The sequence below is a fragment of the Lutjanus erythropterus genome, chromosome 9 (genome assembly GCF_056507025.1).
Source record: "Lutjanus erythropterus isolate fLutEry1 chromosome 9, fLutEry1.hap2, whole genome shotgun sequence".
Lineage (NCBI taxonomy): Eukaryota > Metazoa > Chordata > Actinopteri > Lutjaniformes > Lutjanidae > Lutjanus > Lutjanus erythropterus.
Window position 1 is genome coordinate 8,831,480 of NC_139325.1, and position 25,921 is coordinate 8,857,400.

Below are 25,921 nucleotides of genomic sequence, written 5' to 3' on the forward strand. Positions count from 1 at the left end.
TTTGAAAAGTTTTCTCTGTTTAACGAATACTGAAAACTACAACGGTGTTTATGTTTCCGACAAACTAACTCTTTTGCTTTTTAAAATGATTGTCAGTGTGAAAACAAATATACTGTTTATTTGTTCATTTGTACAGCACTTTACTCAGTGGTGTATAAAAATGATGATGATGGTTTTAGGTGGCACCATACAGTTTCACCTTTTCATGAACCTTACATATTCTAACTTACTGACAGGATGTGGGAAGCTCTAGTTTACAGGCTGTTAAGTTCAGGTAGTTGTGAAAAGACCTAATCTAGGCTAGCCTCTGGTCCACTAGCTTTCATCAGTCTCTCTGAAGAAATGAAGCATCTTCCTGAGGTTTACTCTCCAAATACTAAGACAGACTGGCATCCACCACAGCTGCTGGTATAAGAAACTGAAACCTTCGTGATTTCAACAAAACTGAGCAACAATTAGTTTGTGGGCACAGAAAAACTCCCATGAACAACACTGTAAGTGCTCACACTACTTCTACTTAGATCATTGTAACTTTGCTTCATCCGTATCCATAAAACTTACCAACTCTCTCTTACAAAGTCACAATTTCAGCATTCCAGCTATTATCTTGTCTGTCTAAAAACATCTACAGCGATCAGTCCTCTGTCCTGCTGTTGTTAGGTTGTGTCCAGAGAGTGATCATTGTAACCCAAACCAAACTTTTTCCCAACCCTAACCAAGTGTTTTTAGTCCCTACAGTTTTGTCACATTATAAATAATAAGTAGTGTATACAGTGTGCACAATGAAGAAATAATGCATCTTGTGAGGGTCTTGCAAATCATGGGTTACTACATGCTGACAGTGACCCCTGATGGAAATGGTCTTTGTGAAATTCATAAATATTAAACAAAGAAAGTAGATTGTTTTTTCCCACATGGCCCACAGTTGAGTAAGGCTCTGTTCCGAGGCAGGAGCTCGGTTATTAGCGAAGTTACAAATTGCAATGGGATTGTGAATGAGGTTTTTTACTTTTTAACTTGTTTTTACTCTTTCTAGAATCCAGAACTTCCTGTTTCACCTCAACTGTGTCACACTGATGTGTTTTTAGAAGGGCTGGGTTTCAGGAACTTGATAGCTTTAAGGCACATGTGTCAAACCTGAGGCCCACATGCCAAATCCTGCCTGGCTTCTCTTATTATGAGGCCAGAAAGAGCTTGCGAGGATGAAAACTTGCACAATACAATATACTGTGTTGCAGGAGTACGGTGTCCATAAAACACATGTCTCAGAATGCATCTTGATTAGATCTTAGTGTACAATACATAGTATCTCAATAATATGTAGCTGTTTCCAGCAGTGACACTAATGCCAAATATTTGTAGGTAGTAACATTAATAGTAGCAGCCAAGCAAAATGCCATCATTTCATTTTTAAGGAAATATACAACTTGGATTTGAAACCTTGCTTGTAGGCCACACAAACTGAAACAGCCCTCTTGGTAAACTACTTTGGATATTTCTTTTTTTTATAATTGTTTCAGGTCTTATTATAAGTTATTACTAAAACCAATAATAATCAAATGCAGAGACAATTATGTAAGATGAAACCAGGTAGATACAGTTGTATAGTCTTCCCTTTACAGTAGAACTGACCTTTTTAGAGCAACCACAATGCTGATGTGGCACGCTATGAAATTGAGTTTTGTCATCCCTTATTTAAGGTATCAACTGAAATAACTCAGTACCAAGTAGTATCAAAACCTCTTCAGTCATACTAAACCTGCATTTGATCCTTTTTGTACGCAGGTCTAGAAAAAAAAAGATTATTTGTATAGTTTTGCTCATAGCCAATCATGGCAAGCTCCATGTAATTGGCTCGCTACCACAGCAGCAGAGAATTCAGTGTACTGAGATGTCACCAAAACGTCTGGAAGTATAGCTACACACCAGTGTAAAATAATGCAGAGAATTTTTTCAGAATGTTTCCATTTACATGATGGTATTGAATGAAATAGAAAAAAAATGTGTTGAAAGATATAATTCATTATCATTGGTATCTGGCACTGGTTCCATACCAACAAAATATTGTGTTAAAAGATACCCAACCCTTGTTCTTAGTGTAGTTTAGTCGATAATACAAGAGGGAGGACATCAAATCAGACACAAATACAAAGATGTCAAGAATAACACAACAAAGTCCACGATTTATTTCCATTATAGTCCTCGATTTAAGAATAGCAAAAATGCAAGTGACTAGACCAGATTGATAGAACAAATTCCTATATCCTCATCAATAAAATCACTTGTTTGGAGTATAGTACTAACTATGTCTGAGGGAAGTGTTAATTGGTTGATTGAATCCAGTTCAGAAAGCTCACTGATGTGTTGTCATGTAGTATTTCACACATATTTAAACTGTACTGTTTAAACTTGAATTCAACACTGTTTTACTACCTTAGATCATATTTTATTGTGTGAAACTGAGACTTATAAACTACAAATGTAGTTTTGACGATGGGATTAGGTCTTCATATAAAATTTGGGTTAAACGCTCCGTCTGTGTCGAGCTACATTCATACATTTTGCTGAATCTTGACTAACAAGTCACTGAAGATTACAGTTCTTCAAAATGTGGTCAAATTGTCCTGCCTGCATGAGAGTCAGAGGCCTCATCATGCACCTGTCCACATCAATATGCCCTCCTTCTTGTAATAATCTCTGGAATTATTTGAACCGTTCTAACCAGTTTTTTACAAAATGTTCCTTGGGCGTAATAGTTAGTTGAGCCTCATGTAATAGTCCGTGTTTAAATGTTCCCTGCTCATTGTAATAGTTGGCAGAAGCTCGTGTAATAGTTCGTGTTTTGTGTGTGAGCAGGCTCTCAGGTAACAGAGGCCCTGCATATGAAATGAGATGGTAATGAGGAGGAGGAGGAGGGGAGCCTTATCACTACAGGGCCAAATTCCGACAGTGAATTGCGCAGTTGTAACAAAAGTAACAGAGCGTCCATTCAGCCTGCACTAATCCAGATGGGAAAGTCAAACAGCAGAAAGTCCACGGCACAAACTCATTTCATCACTTTATTAATTTAGATATTGCCTCCTCGCTCCTGTGGGGAGGGAAAAAAAAGAGCCCCTCTGAAATGACCAACATCGGTGAGGCGTTTTGCTCTACATGGTTCCCCCACTTCGTCTCCTCCCGTTATCTGTTTAATTCATCCCGCCAATCTTGGCTGTCTTTACCCACTAAATTTCCCTTTGACACGCATGCCTTGCTTCGCATAATCCTCACTCCGGGGCAGAATTAAAAATGGAAAAAAGAGGAGGGAATAGGACAGGTGGCTGGAGAATCCTTGAAATAATGTTCAATGCCAGACCTAGGAATGATTTGACCAGATTCGAACTAGGGGGCTGATAGGGAGAGAGGTTTTTTTTCCGTTCTTTATTTTTGGAATCAAGGGGTAAGAAAAGGGTGACAGGTGGAAAATGTGCAGAGACTGAGAAGTCCCCTAAGAGCCAGGTCGAAGAGTCAGTTCTAAATTGTGGTGCCAGAATGACTTCGGGGGAAAACTGTGGCAAGGAAGATGAAAATGTCAAAATGTCACTCTCCGGAGGTCTGATTTGAAAAGTTTTTTCTGCCTACCGAAAATTAGAGCAGTCGACTTGTTTCTTTTCCTCCTTCTGCCTGTATCTATTATTGACCTGTAGGGACTGTCTCTTTTTGCCATGAATATGGCAGATACGTTATCTTTACACAGCCATTTGTAGCAGTTGAACAACCGTTCTCCGCTGTTTGCATCAGCTTTATCTTGACCAATCAGAGCTGACATGCTTTGCCGGAGCAGAGCTTGATATTTCAGGCTACAGTTCTTTGGATGGCAGCATGTCATATCAACAACAGGTGAAATGGCTTATTTTACACATGAAAAGTGCATGTTTATGATGTGGGTTTGATATGATCAGTATAATGGCAGTGAAGCAGCTCTGAAGGCTGGCTGTCGTACAGTAAGATGCAGTTCACTGTAACATGCACTGCTGGCTTCTGCTGATATTGTTACAGCTCTAGTATAAATTTGTTATAGTGTTGAAATGATTAGTCAATTATCTGAATAGTCAAATGAAAGAAAAATAATATTGATAATAGATTAAAGTTTTATCAAATGACAGGTTTGCACGTAATGTTCACTGTGGCAGTTTAGCATATTACCATGTTAACGCCTATTTATCAGCACTAAACACATAATGCCTGATGGTTCAAGATTCAAAACTTAATTGTCCATTAATGCATGCAGCAATGGAAATGCGTTTTCCTCTGGTGTATGGCATGTAGAGATTCAATATGGTTCATATAACAACATTCAAACACACATAAAAAAAAAGACCTCTCATTACATGTAGTAAAATCTCAAGGGGTAAAACACAATGTACAGGAGTAGGAGATGAAAGTTAAGTTAAAGAGTTGACCAGTGACAGTTAAAAATTAAATGGTAAATATAAAGTACTGGCTCATCTGGTTAAGGCACATATAACAGCAACGTCCATGGTTCAAAGACTGGCTGCAGGACTTTGTTGTTGTCATATCCATCTCTTTTGCAACATTTCCTGTCTTTATCTCTACTGATACTTTCAGATAAAGGTGAAAACTGCCCCCAAAAATCTGAAAAAGGTGATGCAATTAACCTAAACTAACATGGACCTCTGTACCAGATTTTATGGCAATGCAGCCAATAGCAGTGGGGGCAATTCACATAAAAAACCTTAACATCAACCTTACAGTGGCATTAAAGGTCTGTTGTGTAAGATTTTGGGGAATTATTCGCAGAATACGGCAGAAATGGAATATGATAGTCATATGTATGATTTAGGATTAGGTTATACTGTATGTTAAAAATTTTCCAACTGGCCACTGCCCCGACTAGCAACCAACGGTCACCGATAGTCTTTATCTGTGCAACAACAATAACATTACAATGAACTCCGGCTAATCACTGATAGCTGATATAGTCATCCAATGGCCCTAGTATGTTGTCATTGCTCCATAATCACTTGTAGATAAGAATTATGTTTTCATTTACTTAAGAATGAGTTTTTTATATCCACAGAAGGCACGGATCTGCCTCCACAGAGACCCCCAGTTGCCGGAACTGACAAACTAAACAACGGCTCTAGATACAGCCTTTTGTGTTTTTCACCAGCTTTGAGGTCGCTGTAGGTTCTCCTGTGTGCTTGGAAAGGGAAAGTGAGATGAGTTGGTTGCAATCTGCAAACTCACCACTAGATGCCACTGAACCCTACACACTGGTCTTTCAAAGAAAATATCAGGGGATCACCAAAGTCCCGAGATTCACCCTCCACAAAATTTTCTGTCAATCCATTCAGTGGAAGTTGAGATGTTTCAGCCTGGACCAAAGTGGTTGACAGACTGATGAGCAGGCTGACATTGCCATGAATGGACCCACAAAACTAGTGTGACTAAAAACATCCCAAACATTTGCTGGTTCTGGCTTCTCAACTGTCAGGATTTGCCTGTTTTATATGACTGCAAATACAATTTTACGGGGTTTTGTACTAAACAAGCTATTTGAAGACATCACCTTGGGCTCTGCAAAATTGTTATGGCCATATTTCACTAATTTCTATCATTGTATAGACTTGATTATTCAATTAATTGGTAAAATAATCAGCAAATTAGTTGCACTCCTATTAAGCTTACCTTAATGTCACAGTTGTTCGTCAGGTGTTGAAATTTACTGTAGGATTGAACAAAGCAGAGGCACAGTGATAGGACACAGGGGCACAGTACTGTATGTCTGGCCAAGATCAGGAGGAAAGACTAAGACAGGGACGAGTGTTTCCTGGTGCTGCCGTTGGCTGCGTGTAGGAGCAGGCTGCGCGGCGCGGCATTGGCGGCAGCAGGCGCACGGCACTATTGATTGGGCTCCACAGGCTGAGACCAGCCAATTCAGAGCACCAGTGAGCCGAGACCGATTGGGCCTCCTGAGTTACAAAATCCCACAGCTCTTCTTCTCTCATCTGCCAAAAAAAGTGTATTTCTCATTCCCCAGGCAAATGTTTTCGAAGAGAAACTTTAAGATTTTGGGTTGAAACAGAACAGAGGAAGGCAAATATTATGTATGACTGTGCTTGAGTCACTGTTATTGTGATCATAAAATCAACCTTATTGTTGTAATGGAGCCATTTATAACTTTAGCATGTTGTGGAGCAGCACAAATGAAGACTAACTTGATCATTTGCAGCTGTCTTTGTGTTTGATGGTTCGAGTGACTACTGGAAAACCAATGATAGAGACTTGATGGTTATATGTCAGCGCTGCACTAATCATTTTCTTTTATTAACAATCAAACAATCAATTAAAGACAAGTGTCATTTGAAAGAGGTCGATGGTGGTGGTGAAGCTACATAAAATGATCACTTTTTTAGCTCTTTGGTCCTTTTTAGCATCTTTGAATACATTGTTTTGGATTTACAGCCCACAAACTCTCTTCAACTTTGCTTCCAACAGTAGCAGGTGGCTGTTTTCAGAGAAAAAGCTCTGATAAACTGACACCATTACTCTGCCACAAACAAACATACTGTAGCTAGTGACCAGCTGGTGAACATAGTGAAGAATTTTGCAAGCTAAAGAGCTAAAGATTCTGCTTTAGGAGTTGGTTGACACACAAGCTATTAGGAGAGTTTGACTTTAATTTGTCAGGTGGACAGAATTCAGCTCCAAATTAATTCTTATTTATTAATGTCTGCTGGATGAGCAAAAAGGCAATTATATGCCATTGCATTAACTAGAGCTAGAGATGGGACCAAGTCAGTATTAAGCACATCACAAGTACATCTAAAGCCTTTAGTCCCAAGTCAGCACTGATAAGCCCCAAGTCAAGTCCAAAGTCAACACTGTCAAGTCCAAAATCAAGATAGACGAATCCCAAGTTAAGTCCCAAGTTCGAAAGTTTCAAAGTTTGAATTTCTAGGCTCATTGATTTACAAAATTGCTCAACTGTTAAGCTAATGTTAGCGTAGCATTATCTCACTAAGTATGTACTAATTAGTCTTGACTTAACATTGTTTGTGCAACTTCAAATAATGAATGCAGTTGGAAGTTGTTATATTATTGTCTGCAATTTTTGACCCACGTTTTACATACTGCAGTTATTTTTTTTGTTCATTATCATGGCATTATTTTTTCCAACTGATGCTCAGTAACATAACGTTATTCTTTTTATGGTTCCCTCCTGCAACTTGATTGGTTGCTGTCGGATTGGTTTAAGACAGAGTGAATGTAGGGATTATGGGGAATGTTATCGTTACTTGATTCAGGAAACTGATGGAAATTAATTGATCTGTGGCACACTGTTTAAATAATTTACTATTGGGCTTTGTGTAAAATACCAAGTATTTTTTAAGTGAAAAGTCTTACGTCTAAGTGAAGTCACATATCATTTGTGATTTGCAAGTCTTTTTTTGATTTTGTGAAGTTGAATCTAAGTTGTCAAATTTATGAGTCCACACTTCTAATGTTTTAGCTTCTTCTGGCCACAAGCGGACAAAAATCAATTAATGCAGCTTTAAAACCCAGCAGATCAAATGGTTAAACCGTGAGACTTTTGTCTCCTTCTCAGGTTTCATTGCTGTGATTGTTTGTGTGTGTTTTTGTCCAGGTATGGGAAGCTGCTGCCCTCCCTCCAAGCCAAGCAGTTTTCAGCAGCTACAGGGCTGAGCCGCATGCTGATTATCCTAGGGGCGATTGAACCGACTATCAAAGGCGAAAATGTCTCAGAGGAGGTCATCCAGCGCCAGGTCAGACCAATACACACAAACTCACACACATTACAGTGACAAAGTCCCCAAAGGTTTTGAGATTAATTGATTATTTGTTAAAAAAAAAACAAAAAAACAACAACAACAAAAAAAAAACAGCAGAAATCTTTTTTTTTTTATGTTGTGAAATGCTGAAGGAGATACTGCAGGCCAGGGGCAATTTAGAAATCATTTAGGGGTGAATGTAAGACGTCTTCTGAGTAGAAAGGTGAGGTTTATGTAATCTGGTGACAAAAATGTTGCTCTGCTCCTCTGCTTTGACAGTTTATGTTAACCTAATTAGAAGTATGGATGAAACAATGATGCTTTATCAGGCATTTTTAATGTACTGCCCCCCATCTTTCCTGTACAGCCACAGGATGGTGCTAGTGTGAGAATAATCATGTCCTCCCTCCTCAGCAGAGATAGGAGTGGATGATGATTGCCGGAGTGTTTGTCTTCATATCGTCAGAGGCTGTGAATTTGGCATGATATGACAGCAGACGTCATTTTAAAATAAATGAAAATTGAACCCTTTCCTGGAACTGACATGATGCTGCAATTGCATACAGTGTATCTCCTGACGCCTGCTGTATTGTAAACTCAGCCTTTTGACAGGTCATACAGTTTGCGAGGAAAAAGCTGTTAATATGAGCTTTACAAGCTTTTTTTGCTGTGTGTTGCAGATGAAGTTTCTCTACTGGGGAGGCTTTTTATTTTGCGCTCAGATCTGGTGTGGATCTGTTTAAAAAAAACACACGTACAGCGGTGACACTGCCTGTCATGAAGTCCTGTAGTCATTTTTTACTTGCTATGGAAAACATCTTAGGCAGAGAGGAGTAGTAATGGATTCTGGTGATGAACAACAACCAATATCTTTGGTAACATGGTATAGAGCTCTCTATAGACTGACACCTTATTATAGCAGGAAACAAACACTCATGTTTGGTGCATTAGGGGCATAGAGAAAGTGAGATTATTGCAGGAAAGCTAATTTAGTAGCTGTTTATTGCATTTAAACCATACAGTCCTACAACAAATTCTGTTATTTCTTTCTTCAGGGAAACAACTTACACTTAAGCGGCGCTCTGTGAGCACTAAGTGACATTTTTCTAACATTCATTCAGCATTAATTTTATTCCGCAGCTGTCTGTATGATGCGATGACTCCTGCTTCAGGATGAATGCGAACAGTTCGTTAAGGCGCCTTGTTCTCTGCTGCCAGCCACCCACGATTTGATGGCAGTAGTGATGAGGGACCTATTTCAGCTTTTCAAGTATTACAGTTGTTGCCAAGGAGATAAGGACATCATTGTGCTTGAATTCTCCAAGGACAGAGAAAGGTTTTGTAGACAGGCTAGTGAAGGTTATAACACGCACACACACGCATACACACACACTCGCAGGCTCGCCGGACTCAATAGAGCATGCAGTCCATTTCTCAAGGGCATGTTCTGTAACCACTGCTTAATTGAACTGGAGCAGAATTGTTTGCTGCTATGTTAACGGCACCAAAGCTATCTGGTCTCATCACATGTGGGTGATGGGAGACAGTTAAAGGGGAATTCTGCTCAATTTGTGGATTCGCATCTATTCTGGTGGCGTGGTGAACTTTCCTCCCCCTCCTCCTCAGCCTCGAGCAGGAGGATCAGAGAAGCAAGACTGAGATTTACAATGTCAACATATCAGTATTCTGTCTGGAGCTGCTTCATTCAATGAGTGGACACTGACTTCTTTGCATTCAAATGGGCTCACTGAGGCAAGAGTTCATTTTCCCACCTTTTTCCAAATCTTCTCGGAAATGTACAGTTTAGATGGAACTAAGAAGTTTGAGTATTACATCCTTCTTTGCATTGGATTCAATCGCGGTATGTTCACACTGTAAGTGCAGGTATAATAAACCATATGGCATTGTGCTCTAAAGCAAGGTTAAGCATCGTAGAGACCTTGCTTACAATACATACATACAACTGTTAAAAGGATGTGTGTTTAGGATTTAATCTCATCTGGTGGTGAGCTTGCAGTTGGTAAATGAAAGAATTTACAGTGGCCATGAAACTTTGCAAAATGCAAAAAGCAGTATCTAGAGCCAGTGTTTGTCTGTTCAGGGCTACTGTGGATTGGCTGTTGAAAAACTTTCCTGTGTTGTGACTGGCTGTTGTGTGAACCCACCGGCTGTTATAAAATCCCCCTGTAATGTGATTGACTGTTGTACAACCCGGCTGTGTTGTGATTCTGTTGAAAAACACACCTGTCTTGTGATTGACTGCTTTAAAAGCCTCCTGTGTTGTGATTGGCTTTTGTATAAGCTGCCTATGTTGTGTTTGGATGTTGTAAAACCATCCTGTGCTGTGATTGGCTGAAGTAAAATCCCCATGTCTTGTGATAGGTTGTTGTAAAACATGGCTGTGTTGTGATTTGCTGTTGTACAGCCAACCTGTGTTGTAATTGGCTGTTGCTAAATCCCCCTGTGTTGTGATTGCCTGCTGAGAAATCCTCCTGTGCTGTAATTGGTTGTTGCAAAAAACACCTGTGTTGTGATTGGCTGGTGTAAAACTCTCCTGTGCTGTGATTGGTTGTTGTTAAATCCCTGTCTTGTGACTGGCTCTTGGAGAAACCCCATGTGCTGTGATTGGCGATTGTAAAATCCCCTGTGTTATGATTGACTGTTGTAAAACTACCCTGTCTTGAGATTGGCTGTTACAAAGTCCCCATGTGTTTTAATTGGCTGTTGTAAAACGAACATGTTAGGTTTGGGCGATTGGACGAATGTATCGTCTGTCAACGATGGGATGAATGCATCGCCAACTGCTTTTTTTGGCCGATTTTTAGGGATTTTACATTTTTCTGTCGAGTTTGAATTAAGTGTGCTTTCCAAGGAGTTAGTGAGCCAGTTAAGCTTGTCTTGGTTCAGTAAAAGAGAGAAACTTGAATCCAGAAGATGTACGGTTGTATTTCTCAGTTTAAAATGGAAAATAAGTGTGAGAACATGTAATTGCTAGACACTTTGTGAGTTTATTTTGTCTGTTGGATGTAGTGAACTTACGCAGCATTCATAACATAGTGAATTAGCTGCATGTGCACATCTCTCATCAGCTGAGACCCGAGAAGATGGGAGGAGGTGGGAGTGGGGAGGAGTGGGGAGTTGAGATCGCCAATTGCTGATGGATGGGCTGACGATGATTGTTTGGAAAGTTTTAATATATCGCTCAACTCTACAACAACTTGTCTTGTGATTGGCTGTTGGACCAATTTTATTAGAAGTGCCTAAACAACAAATCACAACTGAGAACATATTAAACACACTTCCCATCCCCAACAACATGTCACTTTTGACCTGCGCTGACCACAGAGGTCTATTTGTGCTCAGTTATCATTTGAAATCCTTCTATTTAGTCTCAGACAGTACGTATGTGATGTGAATACGGTTGACAATGAAATGCACTTTATATTCTACTGTAGTTTTTATTATGATGTTTGAGTTAAAAAGCTTTTCCTAACATCCCAGTCTGTTTGCTATGACAGATGAATGTGTATATATTTACATACAATATGTTGACACTGCTCAGTGTTTTTTTTCATGCACGTTAGGTTTATATCTGACATCATGTATTCAACACATGTATACAGTACTATTCTCTGAAGCAGGGCTGTGCAATATGGTGGAAAAAAAAATCATATTACGATTATTTTGACAGATATTGCGATATGGTTCACAATTAGTGTGAATGATAATTTTTCAACACATTTTTCATTTTAACTGAAAAAAAAAATTAAATGAATTAAATCAGAATGATGGGACATTTGTTGGGTCTCTACCAAATAAACCTGTTTTCTTAGATTAGGAGGACAATGCTTGTAGGTCAAGGCATCTCTGCAGCACTACAGTACTTCATTCTAACACTGTTTTGTCACACATTTCTCTTCTATCAATAAATTGCAGCTTCCAAAATTTCAAAAATATTTCAATGAATTGTGCAGCTGTACATTGGAAGTAATGTAAGTAGTGTCTTGTAGCCTTAAGGTGTATTACACTCGACTAACAAAAAATAAATCAATCACTCATTCATTTTAGATGTTGTGACTGATTTACTTTCTGTCTTTTTTTGTTTTTTAACAAATCCTTGTTTATTCATTTAACAGGTATAATAAAATACAATGAGCATTAGAGTCTCATTTTTTGTGTTTTTTCTCTATCTTTGTCTCTTATAGAAATACTTACTCAGTAACCCTGCACATCAGAGCAGTGCTGTGGATGAGCATTACTTTTTGAATGAAAGTGCAGCTCAAGTAAGGTAAGGAAAGCCTTTTTTTGTTGTTTAATGTGAAAGTCAAAATTTATATTTAAATATTTAGTATTGTTGCTGTTTTTAAAGGGATATCACAAAGTTTAAGCCCCTCTCCAGCCGGACCTCTGTGAGTGTGATCACCGGGGATTCCTTTGACCAGGAAATACCAGAACACCTAAACCAGGTGAGAGTGTTACTATATGATACATTATTAATGCCAGTACAGTGACAGAACATTACTGTAGTGACGGTTGTGTAAGCCTCAGAGTAAATCATCCTTTCCGTGCACCAGATGGTAGCTAAGCTTCAAAAGAAGTTTCTGGAGGAGTCCTACCCATCAGCCAATCACATTCACATAAAAGGAGCAGACCGGCAAATGATCTACAAGAAGCCATCTGCCATCAGCCAGCACCTGAGGAAGCTAGTCAACCGACGACAAGCCAAACAGCAGAGCGAGTGACCCATGGCCAACATGTAACAATACCCCAGACATGGACAGAGTAACCGCTGAATATGTTTTAAATATTCAATAAAATATTCAAGTTATCTTTTCACCTTCCCCTGCAGCAATCCATGGAGATTGTCTACGTGTGTGGTAAGGTTCATCAAGAAGTCAATTTTTGAACATATTTTTTGCACAGCTCTGCTTCCCTGGAAGCTTTTTAATTGAAAATAACTGGAGGGTATTCAGTGTGATGAAATATTTGCTGTCTTAGATTCAGAAAATCTTATCTTTTCAAGTTGTTATTTCAGTCTCTCTACCTGATTGGCCTGTGCCAAAAATTAATACATTACTCCTTATCAATGTAAAGGCCACACACGTCATTGCTCAACCTGATACTTTTTATCTCCTTCAGTTCTGTCTTAATATTCTGCCATGTTATAGCCACAGGGAAAGGTACACTGGGTCCCTCTGTCTCTGGTGCATCTGCTTCAGTCATTTGTTACTTGCATATAATTGAGTTACATCACAATCAGACATAGACCTCTATTTTTGGACTTTGGTTGATTTGATTTCTTTCATATTTTGCAAAGAGATAAGTCTGGCCTGCAAAGCTAATTTGCCATTTTTGTGAATACACCGTCATGTTTTCTTTGGATCTATTTTTAACTGTGTTCTGCTTATTTGTGTGGCAAATGGGAAACTCTTTGATGGGTATAGAGCATGGGTCTTCATGTGTATTGTTTTCAAAACTTAAAAACTATGTCTGAAAGTACAAGTTAACAGGAGTTCAACACAGCAAAGCTAAATTAGCGTATTTGTAAAAAAACAAACAAACAAAAAAAATTACAAAAATGTGAGCTACCTGACCTATTAAATCACTGTGTGGCGCCTATCCAACAGCTAACTAGACCTGAAAACATACAATGTTATATGTGTAGTAGTGGATCCCTGCTCTGTCCATGACCTGACAAAACATTGTCCTGTGAAAGAAAGACCAGACAGCATTGGTTTATCCTGAGGATTTAAGTTTAATTATGACACCACATCAAAATAAAAATTTCCAACAGATCTGGAATTTAATTCCATCCATATACATGCATAGCAACAACGTTTTAAGAAACATTTTCTCCCATAATCAGGACATTGGAATGATCATTTTACATCAGTATCCCCACTGACCTCCCACCCATCTTGTTCATCAGCAATAAACGTAATTCTTGTACAACTTCTTTTTTTTTCCCGATGGGGTTACAAATAATTATATGCACAGTCCCCATTTCATAATACTGCTTTCAGTAATGTTCCCTAATTTACAAAGTATTGCATTGAGAGCAAATTTCAAAAAGGGAGACCAAAGTGTATCATCAAACAGAAATACGAGTACTATACAAGAATGCTGCCATCCTCATGAAAACATCCACATCTGAGTTGAAGAAAAGAGACAGGGACAAACAGCCACATATGTATGCAAAGCCATGTGTATATACCAAAATGTGAGATGCAGGGTTGTGCCTGGTTATCACCCCCAAATGGTGATTTTTAAGGCAAACAAGTCATTAGTAGCAATCTGCAAGTGACATTTTGGGCATATACAGAAACTGGTACAGCAAATAAGAATACACAAGTGCCTCAGTAGCTATTTTTGTGTCTAAAATGCATCTCATTTTTGTATTGTCTATTGTTTCATTGAGCCTACATTACAGTGTAAACAATATGTGTGCTACACAAGAATGACTATACAATAACATTACAAACAACTCTGATATAAATTTCATTTTGAATTTAAATTAAGATCACTACTCCTATTAATACTGATTGTAAAATAAATTAATGTGAAAGTGGCACCAATATTATTCTTGATTCCTTTTTCTTTTCTTTTTCTTTTTTAACCAATGGTTTTGCATTTTTAAGTCTTAAAACGATGAAAGAAGAAGCTTCTCTTGATTGTCCACAAGCAGCGTTTAGCACTGCGTGATGCACTATTCCAGACACAACAGTGTACCAAAACAAAGGAGAAAAAAGGGGTAAAAGTTTTTTTGGGGGAAAAGGTGTGGGAGGGAGAAGAAGAACGTGTCTTATTCTTCTCGACTTATTTTACATGCTCTGCAGCATGTGATGAACAGTAAAACTTCTTATGGGTTATAAAGTTTGACAGGTTGTTGAACTGGATGTCACAGAGGCGGCAGTACTTGCCACTTCCAGAGCCGTTCACGCCTTTGTTGGCTGTGGGAGCCGCCTCCTCGGTCGGAGACTTGGACGAAGGCGACATGTTCTCATTGGAGTCGGCCTGGTTCTCAGTGGCCCACGTAGGTGAGGGATTGGAAGGTTGGCCGTCTGGCTGGGGCTGGTTCTCCTGCTGCGGTGGAGCTGTGCCTGAACGCTCCTCGGCCTTGTGCCCCCCGTTGACGATGACCATGCCCCGGTTTTTGGGCAGAAGTGGAAGGGACTCCTTGCCAGGGTGGGGGCAGCCATTAGCAGCAGGTTGCGGGCCCTGCTCTCTGGTTGCTCCTGTCTCTCCTCCACCGCCACCTCCTGCACCTCCTCCCCCATTAACACTCTGCTCCTGTTCGCTGGCCTCTCCCTGCATCACTGCTCCCCCAGTCACATAATCGGTCGGCTTTATCCCAAAATACGGCGATATTTGCTCAGGACCTTTCACCTTCTTTATTGCTCCAGGATAAAGGCAGTGGGGCAGAAACATATTCTTGTTCTCATCTTTTGATGGGATGAGCTGGGGCTCAGCAAAAGCCTTGAGTCCCGGCACAGGCCCCAGGTGAGGGGGGAACATGCCTCCATTCTGCACCATCACCTTCCCATTGCCATTCTTCTCACATTTGCCTGGGCTCTTATCATAGACGTCATCGGGGTTGTTACTGCCCTCACTCTTCACCTCTGGGAACATGGTCGACTCCAGGCTGCCAGTCTCGTTGTGTTGTTGCTGCGGTTGTGGCTGTTGTTGTTGCTGTTGCTGCTGAGCGGCAGCAGCAGCAGCGGCTGTTGCAGGGCAAAAGTTCTGTTTGTGTGCCAGGTAGTTCTCCACTTTGTTAAAACTTATCTTGCACACTGCACATTCGTGATAGTCCAACAGTCTTTTAGGGGAGCTACATGTCTTGTCAGGGACTGGCGAACACTTTTTGCTGAGATCGATGGGAGCGTCCAGCTCCTGCGGCTCCACTGTATTGCATTTGGGAGCCAGAATAGGTTTAGTGACAGTCAGAGAGGCCTCCAGGTGTTTGGGTACCATACCTGGGAAGAGGTCACAGCGAGGGTGGAAGCGGTCTGCTAGGCTCTCAACAGCTTCCTGGGATGTACAAGGGTTCATGGGAGGAACCCCAAGGAAACCTGGCTGACCCATAGGGGGCCTCTGGTGGTCCTGGTCAGGGAGACACATCTCGTACATCTTCCGGCGCTTGCGGGTCCTCATGGTTCTCTGCATGGAGGGTACCTTGTTGGTGGACATACGTTTCATGGGTGGGTCATGGCGGGTGGCACAGTAGTACTGCTTGTGGACCATGTAGGTCTCATGACGGCTGAAGGTGATGTTGCAGGCATCGCAGGTTGTCTTGGTTGGGTCATTGTCACTTTCCACCAAACCCGTACTTGGGCTCTTTCCCTCCATCTGCTTGCCATTCAGCCTCTCCTCAGCCCCAGTCGGGGTAGAGACCTTCTTCACCTGTCCTGCTAGATCCTTATCGGGCCCTTTGGCCCCAGCATTGATCATGTCCAACACATTGGAGTTCAGACAGGCGGACTGCATGAGGTGGTTGTCGGCCTCTGTAGGGTGGCAGCCAGCCAACATGCTAACAGAACTGTGACCACTGTTGGGGCTCACTGCCTCGGGGACCTTATCTGAGAGGGCAGAGAAGTCTGGGGACTTGGCCATGTGTTGCCAGCGGCTGTTACAGTAGTGCTTTTTGTGGACCAAATAGTTGTCCAGGTTGCTGAAGGTGATATTGCATTCGAAACAGGTGGCCCCTTTGGGCATAAGCGGACTGTAGATGACAGGGGGGTAGCTGTTCCCTCCATGGCGCAGCCTCCGGTGAACTAGCTCCGACATTTTAGCCAGAATCTCAGAAGCCTGCGGGACTACAGAAATGTCTTGGGAGAAAGCAAACTGAGACAAGAAGGGGCCCATGGGAAATGTAGGCATGTTATGCTGCACAGGGGAGGAGGCCAGCCGGGGGCTGGAGGGCTCAGACTTGATCCTAGTGTAAGAAAAACTGGCTTTGCTGCCTGGGTGGGCCTCTCCCTTCTGAACAGACAGCATGGGCTTCTTCTCAGCCTTGTCAGCCTCTCCGTCTGTGCTGGTCTCCTTGTTGAGGGCCCCTTTGGGACTTCCCAGCAGAGCATCCTTCCTGTTGGCCAGCTCAGCGCGGGCCTGCTGCTGCTGCTGCTGGAGGCTTTCCTCAGGCCCCCTGGGGGAATGCTCGGTGCCGTCGCCTTCCCTGTGAAGTTTGCTGCCGTGCCCATGTAAGTCCTGATGCTGTAAGAGTTCCCTGTGGCTCTGGAAGCTGATATGGCAGTGATTGCATCTGAAGGCCGCCTGTGACAGGTGAGACATGATGTGATGCTGGAATGTAATAAGAGAATCTGCCGTGTAGTTACAGATTGTGCATTTCAAGCTGGTGCCAGGAGGGAGGCTCTCTTCCATTTTGACACCTGTGAAGGAGATAAAAGGGAGAAATGCTCAGAATCTCGCCTCCCACTTCTCCTTTAGAGTTAACTGTGGAAACCATCAAACGCTCATGCATTATGCCAGGCTTATTCCCATCCACTAGATTTTTTCTTTTGCTCAAGGATAAACTGTCAACTATGCTAGCTGACAGCAGGATATGTATATTTCTGAAAAGAAATGACAGTCATTTTTCCAAACCTGTTTAAAACTCCGTTATCTTTTTCTAAAACAACACTTTTGACCCCCTTTCTTTAAAAAAATGATTGAAAGTAGCCATCAACAATAGCTGTAATATATTAAATAAAATCAGACTGATCCATGATGTTGTCACTCACCACTGTGTGAGGTGCTCAAGTGCATTTCCAGGGCCCTGGCTCCGGAGAAGCTCTTGTTGCACTGTGGGAATGGGCAAATACTGGGGGTCTGGTGGGGACCGGTGTCATTTTCCTCCACGACCGTCTCTGGCTCCCTCTGTCGCCCACTGCAATAATACATCAGATGGGCTTGCAGGTTCCTCTCGCTCCGAAACCAGATTCCACACGCCTTGCAGGGGAAGATGTCCTCTGGAGGGGACAAGGAAGGGGACAAAGGGCACATGATATCAGGATACATACAGTACTTTCATATTTATGCACAAGTATAAAGATAAAGAGCTTGCACGCATGCGTGTGCACATCCTCCTCTTCTTCTACAATTCTGACTCTCAAAGCCTGTGTTAAAAGGCTTTTCTACCAAATCCTCAGCTGCTGCATATCGCTGTGTTGCTACCACTGGGTTGGTGCCCTTTCTCAAGGGCAAACAAGAACACTGGACCATCTGCTTACAGAAGCCTCCCTGTTGAGCTGAACCCAGATAGCCCTCGCTAAGTAAACAAACACACTATTTGCATGAGGCGTGTATTTTGCAATTAACACGTTAGTTCGAGCCTCAGTGTGTTTATGTGAACCCAAAACTTGAAGGTCGATGGCTCTTATCTCCAGTGCAGAGACTCATCTGGGTTAATCTACGCCCGGCGGAGACGACGCTCCTTGTTAAGCAGGTGACTGAGTGCAGGCTGTGTGGACTGGTGTGTGTGTGTGTGTGTGTGAGAGAGAGAGAGAGAGACAGAGAGAGAGAGAGGGAGAAAGAACAAGAGCATGCATGTGTGATTGTGTGTGTCTAAACAAAAGCAAGCCTCGTTCCAGCTCCGTGTACGTGCGCTTGTGCCGGTGCGCGGACACTCACTGTTGACGATGGCAGTGGGCAGGATGGAAGCCATTGCGGCCTGCTGCGGCAGGAGCTGGATGCTGTCCAGCAGCCTGGCTGGGTACATGCCCTCGCTCAGAGACATGTGGTTCACCGCCTGCAGACGCGAGTCAAAGTCCACCGCAAACGCCACCAGCTCCTCGCCCTCCATCATGTTCTTGGTGGTGGTGCACCACAGTTGGCCACCTGGACAAAACAGAGATAGAAGAGACATTTAAACGCTTGCTGCGAGAGCAGAAAAAAGCTTTGCTGCATGTACACATGAGTAATTCTGATCTTAAATGTCAGGGCATTATGCAACATAAGAAATTATATTTGGATGGCATGCACAACATCTCAAAGACACAGTATTTCAATAGTGGGTTGCGTAACAGTGTATAGTTGAAAGAGGATACTGCGTAGCACATAAAGTGAAGAGGTGGACTGTTCAAAGGTATGAAGATATTTTAAAACTATACTGTATCTTTGCAGGAATGAGAAAAAAAGGCTTAAAGGACGAATGTATGATTTAGTGAGCCTGCAGATTGCACCCCCTCTTCCAAGCATGTAGTAGAACCTTCGCTGGCACAAAGCTCACAAAAACTACAAAAGGTCCTGACCTTGTTTGGTTTGTTTATTCTGCGCTGCTGTAGAAACATGGCAGTACAACATGGTGGACTCACAGAGAGTAGAATGAGTAGATGGAGCCACTGTGACATCACCCACTGGTTTGTGAACTAATGTTTTGAAGCCTCAAGTCTGGCATTATGGGGGTTGCCATCTTGTTTATTTTGCAACCAGAGCATTCCCGTTACTGATGAGAGGCTTGTCCATTCAGCAGGAAATAATGGAAGCCTGTCTGGTTGAAATGTTTCTGGTATTCCAGCTAAACAGCACACTAAAATATGCTTCTGAAAACATTTTAAGCAAGAAATAGACAATGTAGTATCAGAATCTTGGTCCATATTCAGCACCTATTTTTACAGAGTTTTGGGCGTCCTTGTTTAAAATCGGTGGTGGCGATCTTTCGCATGTTCTAACTAAACAGTACACTAGAACATGTTTCTAAGAACATTTTCAGCAAGAAGTAGGCATAATGCAGATTTAAGGCACTTTCACACTGGCTTCACTTTCCAGATCTGGAAGCTCTGTCCACTTATTCTGCTATCTATGGAAGGACACCATAGAAGAGGACCCTTGTCCTCTGTAGACATACACAGCTCATTCTGAGGTAACAAAAACATGACAATTCTTATTTTCAGGTAATTATACACTCATGAAAACACACCTATGAATATTATTTTGCACTTATTACATGTTCTGAAAATAAATCCCTGCAAATTATACTCACTGGAACATTAACAGTGTTTTGACATAAGAAGCCTTCAGAAAATAACGGGTCAGCTCATGAAAATTACAAAAAAAAACCCCATTCTTTTCTCACATTTCATGATTTTTGCAGGCACCCTGATACAATAAAGGTGAATGGGATTTCGTTTGTGGTCCTCACAGCTTTGAAAATTTTCAGCTGCTACATGTCTTTCCAAAATCTGTGCCCACATTACTCTGGATAGCCTAGTCAACAGAGGGTGCTGCCAACAGTTTTGAGAGGGACTATTTTTTTTTCTGTTGTTCCTACCAAAACTGCTCACAGTGACGACTGTAGATTGTACAGACTAGCTGAGACACTTTTACTGGACACTTTTTAAATGTTATTTTTCAATTCTGTTAGCACTACAAATGAAATTCCAGTCACCTCAGAAATGTCAGAGACAGATATCCAAATCCACAACCACACAACTAAAGGTAAATAATCAAATATGTTTTTGTAATTTGGGTGAACAAACCCTTTAAAAGGTAATTCCTATCTTTTTACTGTCAGTCAAACGTCTTTTTAGACTACTGGTGCTCGTATCTAGCAGCAAGGCAGAGCTCGGCTGGGGTAAACTGTAGCCTACAGTGCTGTTGTCAGCTAGAACACTGAGACAGGTCCTCCATATTATTAGATTGTTGTGTTTTGGGATTAAGCATTCCTCTGAAATCTTCTGAACATATTCATTAAGTCAGAGGAAGGGGGAGGGGGCAGGAGGAAGACAGGGGGGGTAGAGGGAGAGAGTGAAGGTTTTAGCTTAGATAATATTTATCTCAGCACATGACAGGCTTTTCAGCTGCACTTCATTTTCCATTGAAGAGATTAAAGTTTTTAATATGACTATTTACAGAAATCTGGCTGGGGAGATAACAACAAACTATGATACGCTACTGCTAAATGGCAGAATTAGGACATTGTTTCTGAGGAAAGCTGGACAATTAATTAAAGCACGCTGTTAGCTTTCAAAGATGTGCAAACATACCGACGGAGTGTCAGGCTGAGAGGGGACATGTGATTTGAGCCCTGGCTGATGTGGAATAAAGAGAGTCCTGAGGAGAGGTGTGAAGGCAGGGGGACGCAGTGAGAAAGCCCCCACACATGTGGAACACTGATTACTCATGTTTACACAGAACCTATGAATCACCAGGTTTAAAACCGCCCTGTAGACACTGTGAAGGTGCTCAAGTAAGGCTCTGTATGAAAACAATCCACTTTTCTGTGGATTTATGAGAACTGGAAAACCAGGGCATGGAAACAGAGCCACTGTGACTCTCCACTACTACGTCATGCATTATGTGTAAATCATTCTTAAGTTTCTGGAATGCATTGCCCCATTATTTCAGTTCAAAATTGATTGCCCTATAAACATGTGATTAAAGGCACAATATGTAACTCCTGCGGCTATATTTCAAATGAATAACAATAACAAGACGTAGTTTGATGATGTTGTGAAGCAGCGTGGGAACATGGGAGTTGTTTCCTTCATTGTTAAACAACCACCATTACCACTGAAAATTTATCTGACATGACTCAGCCAGTAATGTAACTTGTACGTAGTGATGATTTGTCACCGCCCCTCTGCACCTCAAACAGATGTAGTCGTTCGCGGCCGAAAGCAACGCACAGGGCTTTCAAGTGACTTCAATGTAAACCCATTCATGGCTGTATAAGACCCCTGGGCTCTTGATGTGGTATGAAGCGGGAGGAAGTCTGCACAAGGAGGCGGGGTGGATGGATGACTCAAACAAAACACAGAACTTTCACCCAGGAGACTGAGCTTCATGTCCTGTATGAAGCCATAATGTTATTAAAAGTTGTAAGGCACATAACGTTATGTGCGTCAGGTGACTTTTGTCATGTGACTTTCATGTTGCAAGGTGCTTCAGTGATGTGACATAAGTAGTGCAACCCCAAACATGGTCTTATCCTAAAACTAATCATGCATTTTTTGGGACTAAATCTTACTAAGTAGGTTTTTTGCGCCTAAACCTAACCTCATGTTTTTTTTTTTTTATAGCTAACACTAACCAAGTAGTTTCTGTGCCTAACCCTAACGTAGTGGTTCTTTTGTGCTTGAACCTAACAAAGTAGTTTTTGCGCCTAAACCTAACCTAGAGGTTCTTTTGTGCCTAAACCGGACCAAGCAGGTTTTTTTGTGCCTAAACCTAGCCTGATAATATTTGTACCAAAGCCACAAGTTAAAAAGGCTTTCTGGTTGCATCAGATACAGCCGCTCAATGGTACCTTTTGCTCCAGTATCAGACGCTGAGTGGTGGTGACAAATCATCAGTATATGACGAGTTTGGACGAGAGCATGTTGGTTTAGTCACATTTGCCAGCTTCTTGCTCTGAAGTATCTGACATGTCCTGTGTTTTCCTGAAAGCTGTAACAACTAGAGGCTAGTAGTAAACACACCATTACCTTGATTAAAGTATATGTATCTCTGTGTTTGACCATTGTTGAAACACCAGATCTTGTACACATGGTAAAGGTGCTCAAGTTAGACGCTTTATAAAAACAATCCACTTTTCTATGGGTTTATTAAAAAAATGGAAAACCAGGGGACAGAAACAGCTACTATGACTCTCCACCACTACGTCATGCATTATGTATAAATCATTGTTAAGTTTCTGGAATGAATTGGCCCATTATTTCAATTCAAAATTGAATGTTTCAGATTTCACATCGCTGTTTTGATTAAAACCTTTCTAGCCCTTCCTATCTGCAGCTGAAGCACTGAAAATTAGACCAGCACAAACGTGTCAAAGGAGTGAAATAGTATTAAAATATGCTATCTTTCAAAGTCCCATTTGTGTGCAGGCTTCCTCCCTGCGAGTGTGTGCGTGTGCCTGCGTGAGCGTGTGCATGTCAGCGCCACTTTAAAGAGCAGTGCCTATCTGTCGGCCAATCTGCTGTGACGAGACACACACTTCAGGCCGCTCCACTTCATCGTTTTGATTCTGTCATACCACACACTGCCTGGAGAGGCCCTTTGAATTTTTATCTCCTAATTAAAATAACAAAACTCCTCTCCACTGTCTGCCCAAGTTACCATCAAGGTAGATACAAACTGCCACTGACAATGGCGGGGAATATATCGCAGTCATAGCCACAAAAGTTTCTCTCCTCTGAATGGATCTTTTAGTTCAGACGCGCTCAGCTTACAAAGAGAATTATGAACTAGGCCCTGATGCTCAGATACAAATCAGTGTTTTTTGGATCAATCCAAATCAAAGTTACTGTATATGCTCTCCTCAGCTGAAAATGAAGGAGATTATGTGGAGTCTGATGGAAATGTTTTTACTGCATTTTGACAGAGGAATATGCACTCAGATTTGCATCCCTTCAGCCAAGAATGCTACAGATCCATCTGTTGTGTGTGAGAATGCTGGAAGTGACTTTTAGGGACTGCATGTCCCAGTTTTACTGAAGCTGCACAAAACACTGAGGCAGCACTTGTTCCAGTCACTCAACCAAGACAAGGTAGAAAGATACATGTGCTCTGGCTGCGGGATTAGGGTTGAAACTACTCTTACATTGTCATCAGAATTAGAAATCATGCTGTGTCTCAGATTTCTGACAGTTTTTACTGCGATCTTGGAAATTACGTGTCTTTATTTCGACTTTTTTCTGAAATTTATCATGTTCGTAGCTCTGTGTAGCTTCATATCAACATTTCACTGAAGTCAGGATAAGCAGGAAGGCAGTTCCTGCACTCCACAAAATAACTGGTAAAAACAAGGAAGGACAAATTAGAAATCCTGTATTGTAGTGGCTAAATCATTTAAAATGCCAACATGTTTATCACGGGTTTGAAAAAACAAACAGCGATAACCACACCTATATTCTGGAGTAGTATCAGCCAATGGCCTGCGATCACATGACCCAGATAAACATAACAAGTGACACAAACATGGGATAACAATAATAATTTTCATACATCATAAAATGAAGGCTAAATAGTCATATATAAGTTTAAACAGAGGCGGTGAAAAAAAATAGGCATGCCCATATACACTGTAAAAAATTCATCAACAGTCAATGTCATGTAGTGTTTCAAATGAGTGATGACAGTCTACTTGTGTGTATTATAACAACTTGAAAATACTCTTATTTTAGAAAAAGTGTGGTTTTTCTCAATATTTTGCGTCTGATGTCATGACATTCACATCTTTTCCAGATTCTTGCCCCTGCGCGCCATTTTCACCTGGTGACTCGGAAAGAAGGTAAGAAGGTAAATAAAAATCCAACATATTGTGATCAATATATTAGATATGATCCACCTGAATTGGTTAAATCGTGTTGTTCAAGTTCTCGTAAACTTAAAGTCCCTATCAGGAGCGAGTCAGGCTAATATTAGCAATTGGCTAACATTAGCAATTGTATTATTTATATTGAACAAACTAAAATATCACTCTAAGGTTAGTATAAAAATATTATTCCTGAAACTTAAGTTGATTTGCCTAAAATTTAAGTTGCATTAAAGTGTTGATTTGAAAGCAGATTATTAAGAAAATCTGACTTAAAGCAGCTGTTTTCATCTAACTTGTTAACTTGATAGGAATTTGAAAAAACTAACTAATCAAATGAAGTGATTTTTTAAAAGCTGGTCTCTTTTGTCAGTGCAAAGAAAAATAAATCATTTAAAAAACTGGAAAAATCCTTTACATAAAGATGTGAGGCGTATATCCTGACTGAGAACAGGATATTTTACAGAAGTCATTTAAGAATTTAAAAGATAAAATGTGTGATTAACCATGCAGCCATAACACCTGCAAGTCTGTGCCTAAACAAATGCAAGTACACATGCATACCCAGAGTGCATGTATGTACTAAGCAGTGCATACAAACTAATGTGCAAAACATGTCATTTTCATGCACATATGGAGATGCAAGGCATAAAAAAAAACAGAGCAGAGGCGTCAGGCAGAAAACAATGTTCCATGAAGGAACTCTGTCGAAAGCTTCGTCATGGCTCTTTCCCTCTGACGGGTGATTTAAATCACAGAAACGCAGGTGAGCCACCTATGACAATGGCGTGATCCCGTCTGAATGAGCGAGCGGGTCAAGAGTTAGAGCGAAAGACCAAAAAGCGTAAGTGGTGAAACTGGGGAAAAGGCTGTGAAAAGTGCAGCTTGTGATTTGCACTTGTTTGCCTGCTAACTGTCTGCAGTGAGCTGCCTTTGTGCAGTGGCCAATGCAGTTGGAATGAAGGCTATTGTCTAAATCCTCCTGCAGAGCACCTGATAAAAGAATAAAGAACTATGACATATTCTAAAAACAATGGAGGAATTAAGGGGAGACAATAGGCCAGCTGCCTCATTAAAACAATCAAAAACGGCATCCTGTACGTAGTCCAGATAATTAAAAACCACTGCTTCCTACAGTCTCTCAATACCATATCCACCAGCTCACTGAGGCCCTGAGACTATGGCTCTGCTGGCTAAATGCCCTCTTCTCTCTCTTCCCTTTGATTAATGCTTTATTTGAACACGCAGTTGAAGATGAACATATGAAGGAATTCATGAAACAAAATTACAATGCAAACCCTTTCCCGCCCTATAAGTACTTATAAACTAATCAAATGTCTCAGGATGAATCGCGGGGACTCAGGGCGTGTGTCCCCTCCCCTTTGCCTAAAGCCCCGAGAGATTTCAAAGTGCAGGCATCACAGGACATTTTTTAATTTTCTCACTTTAAATGACTTTATAAGAAAACGGATGTGTACAGTATCTGTGTATGTATGGGGGAGGCAGGGAGAATGGAGTATGAGATACTTGAGCAGGAATAATTTTTTTTTTCCCTTTCTGCTCCCTGCAAACGGCTACCACCACCACCACCACCATATCTTAATGAAGCCGCAAACAAATCTCTCATGCCTCGTGCGAAAAGCTGAGAGACAACAAAGCGGCAGAAATAACAGAAGGGCCCGGATAATTAAACTGGCCTGAAGACAGGTATTCAAATGTTGGTGTGTAAACAGCACAACTCTTTAATAGTTTAGCTGTAAAATGCGTAGTTAAGCACATCAGCACTTGCCTCTCCCATCTGTCCAAACACATTACCGTTGCAGAGGCCATTACAGCACTGGAGTACAGTCCCACTGCACCACAGCCTCATATTATA

The 25,921-nt window shown here is 41.3% G+C and overlaps 2 protein-coding genes across 3 annotated transcripts in view; one reads left to right on the forward strand and one right to left on the reverse strand.

The window, feature by feature from the left end:
* LOC146321053 (uncharacterized) overlaps positions 1–13,242 on the forward strand; it is a 33,074-nt gene extending 19,832 nt beyond the window's left edge. The window contains exons 8-11 of the mRNA XM_084725614.1: positions 7,652–7,790; positions 12,002–12,084; positions 12,166–12,262; positions 12,371–13,242. Coding sequence (XP_084581740.1) covers positions 7,652–7,790; positions 12,002–12,084; positions 12,166–12,262; positions 12,371–12,538 — 487 coding nt within the window. The 3' untranslated portion in view covers positions 12,539–13,242. The remainder of the gene's footprint in view (positions 1–7,651; positions 7,791–12,001; positions 12,085–12,165; positions 12,263–12,370) is intronic.
* A 289-nt stretch (positions 13,243–13,531) lies between these two features.
* The window catches only part of zfpm2a (zinc finger protein, FOG family member 2a), a 169,951-nt gene continuing 157,561 nt past the window's right edge, over positions 13,532–25,921 (reverse strand). For both annotated transcript variants that reach the window (XM_084726043.1, XM_084726042.1), the window contains exons 6-8: positions 18,423–18,629; positions 17,534–17,761; positions 13,532–17,182 (exon numbers count right to left, since the gene is read on the reverse strand). In XM_084726043.1, the coding sequence (XP_084582169.1) occupies positions 14,613–17,182; positions 17,534–17,761; positions 18,423–18,629 (3,005 nt within the window). In that variant the 3' untranslated portion in view covers positions 13,532–14,612. The remainder of the gene's footprint in view (positions 17,183–17,533; positions 17,762–18,422; positions 18,630–25,921) is intronic.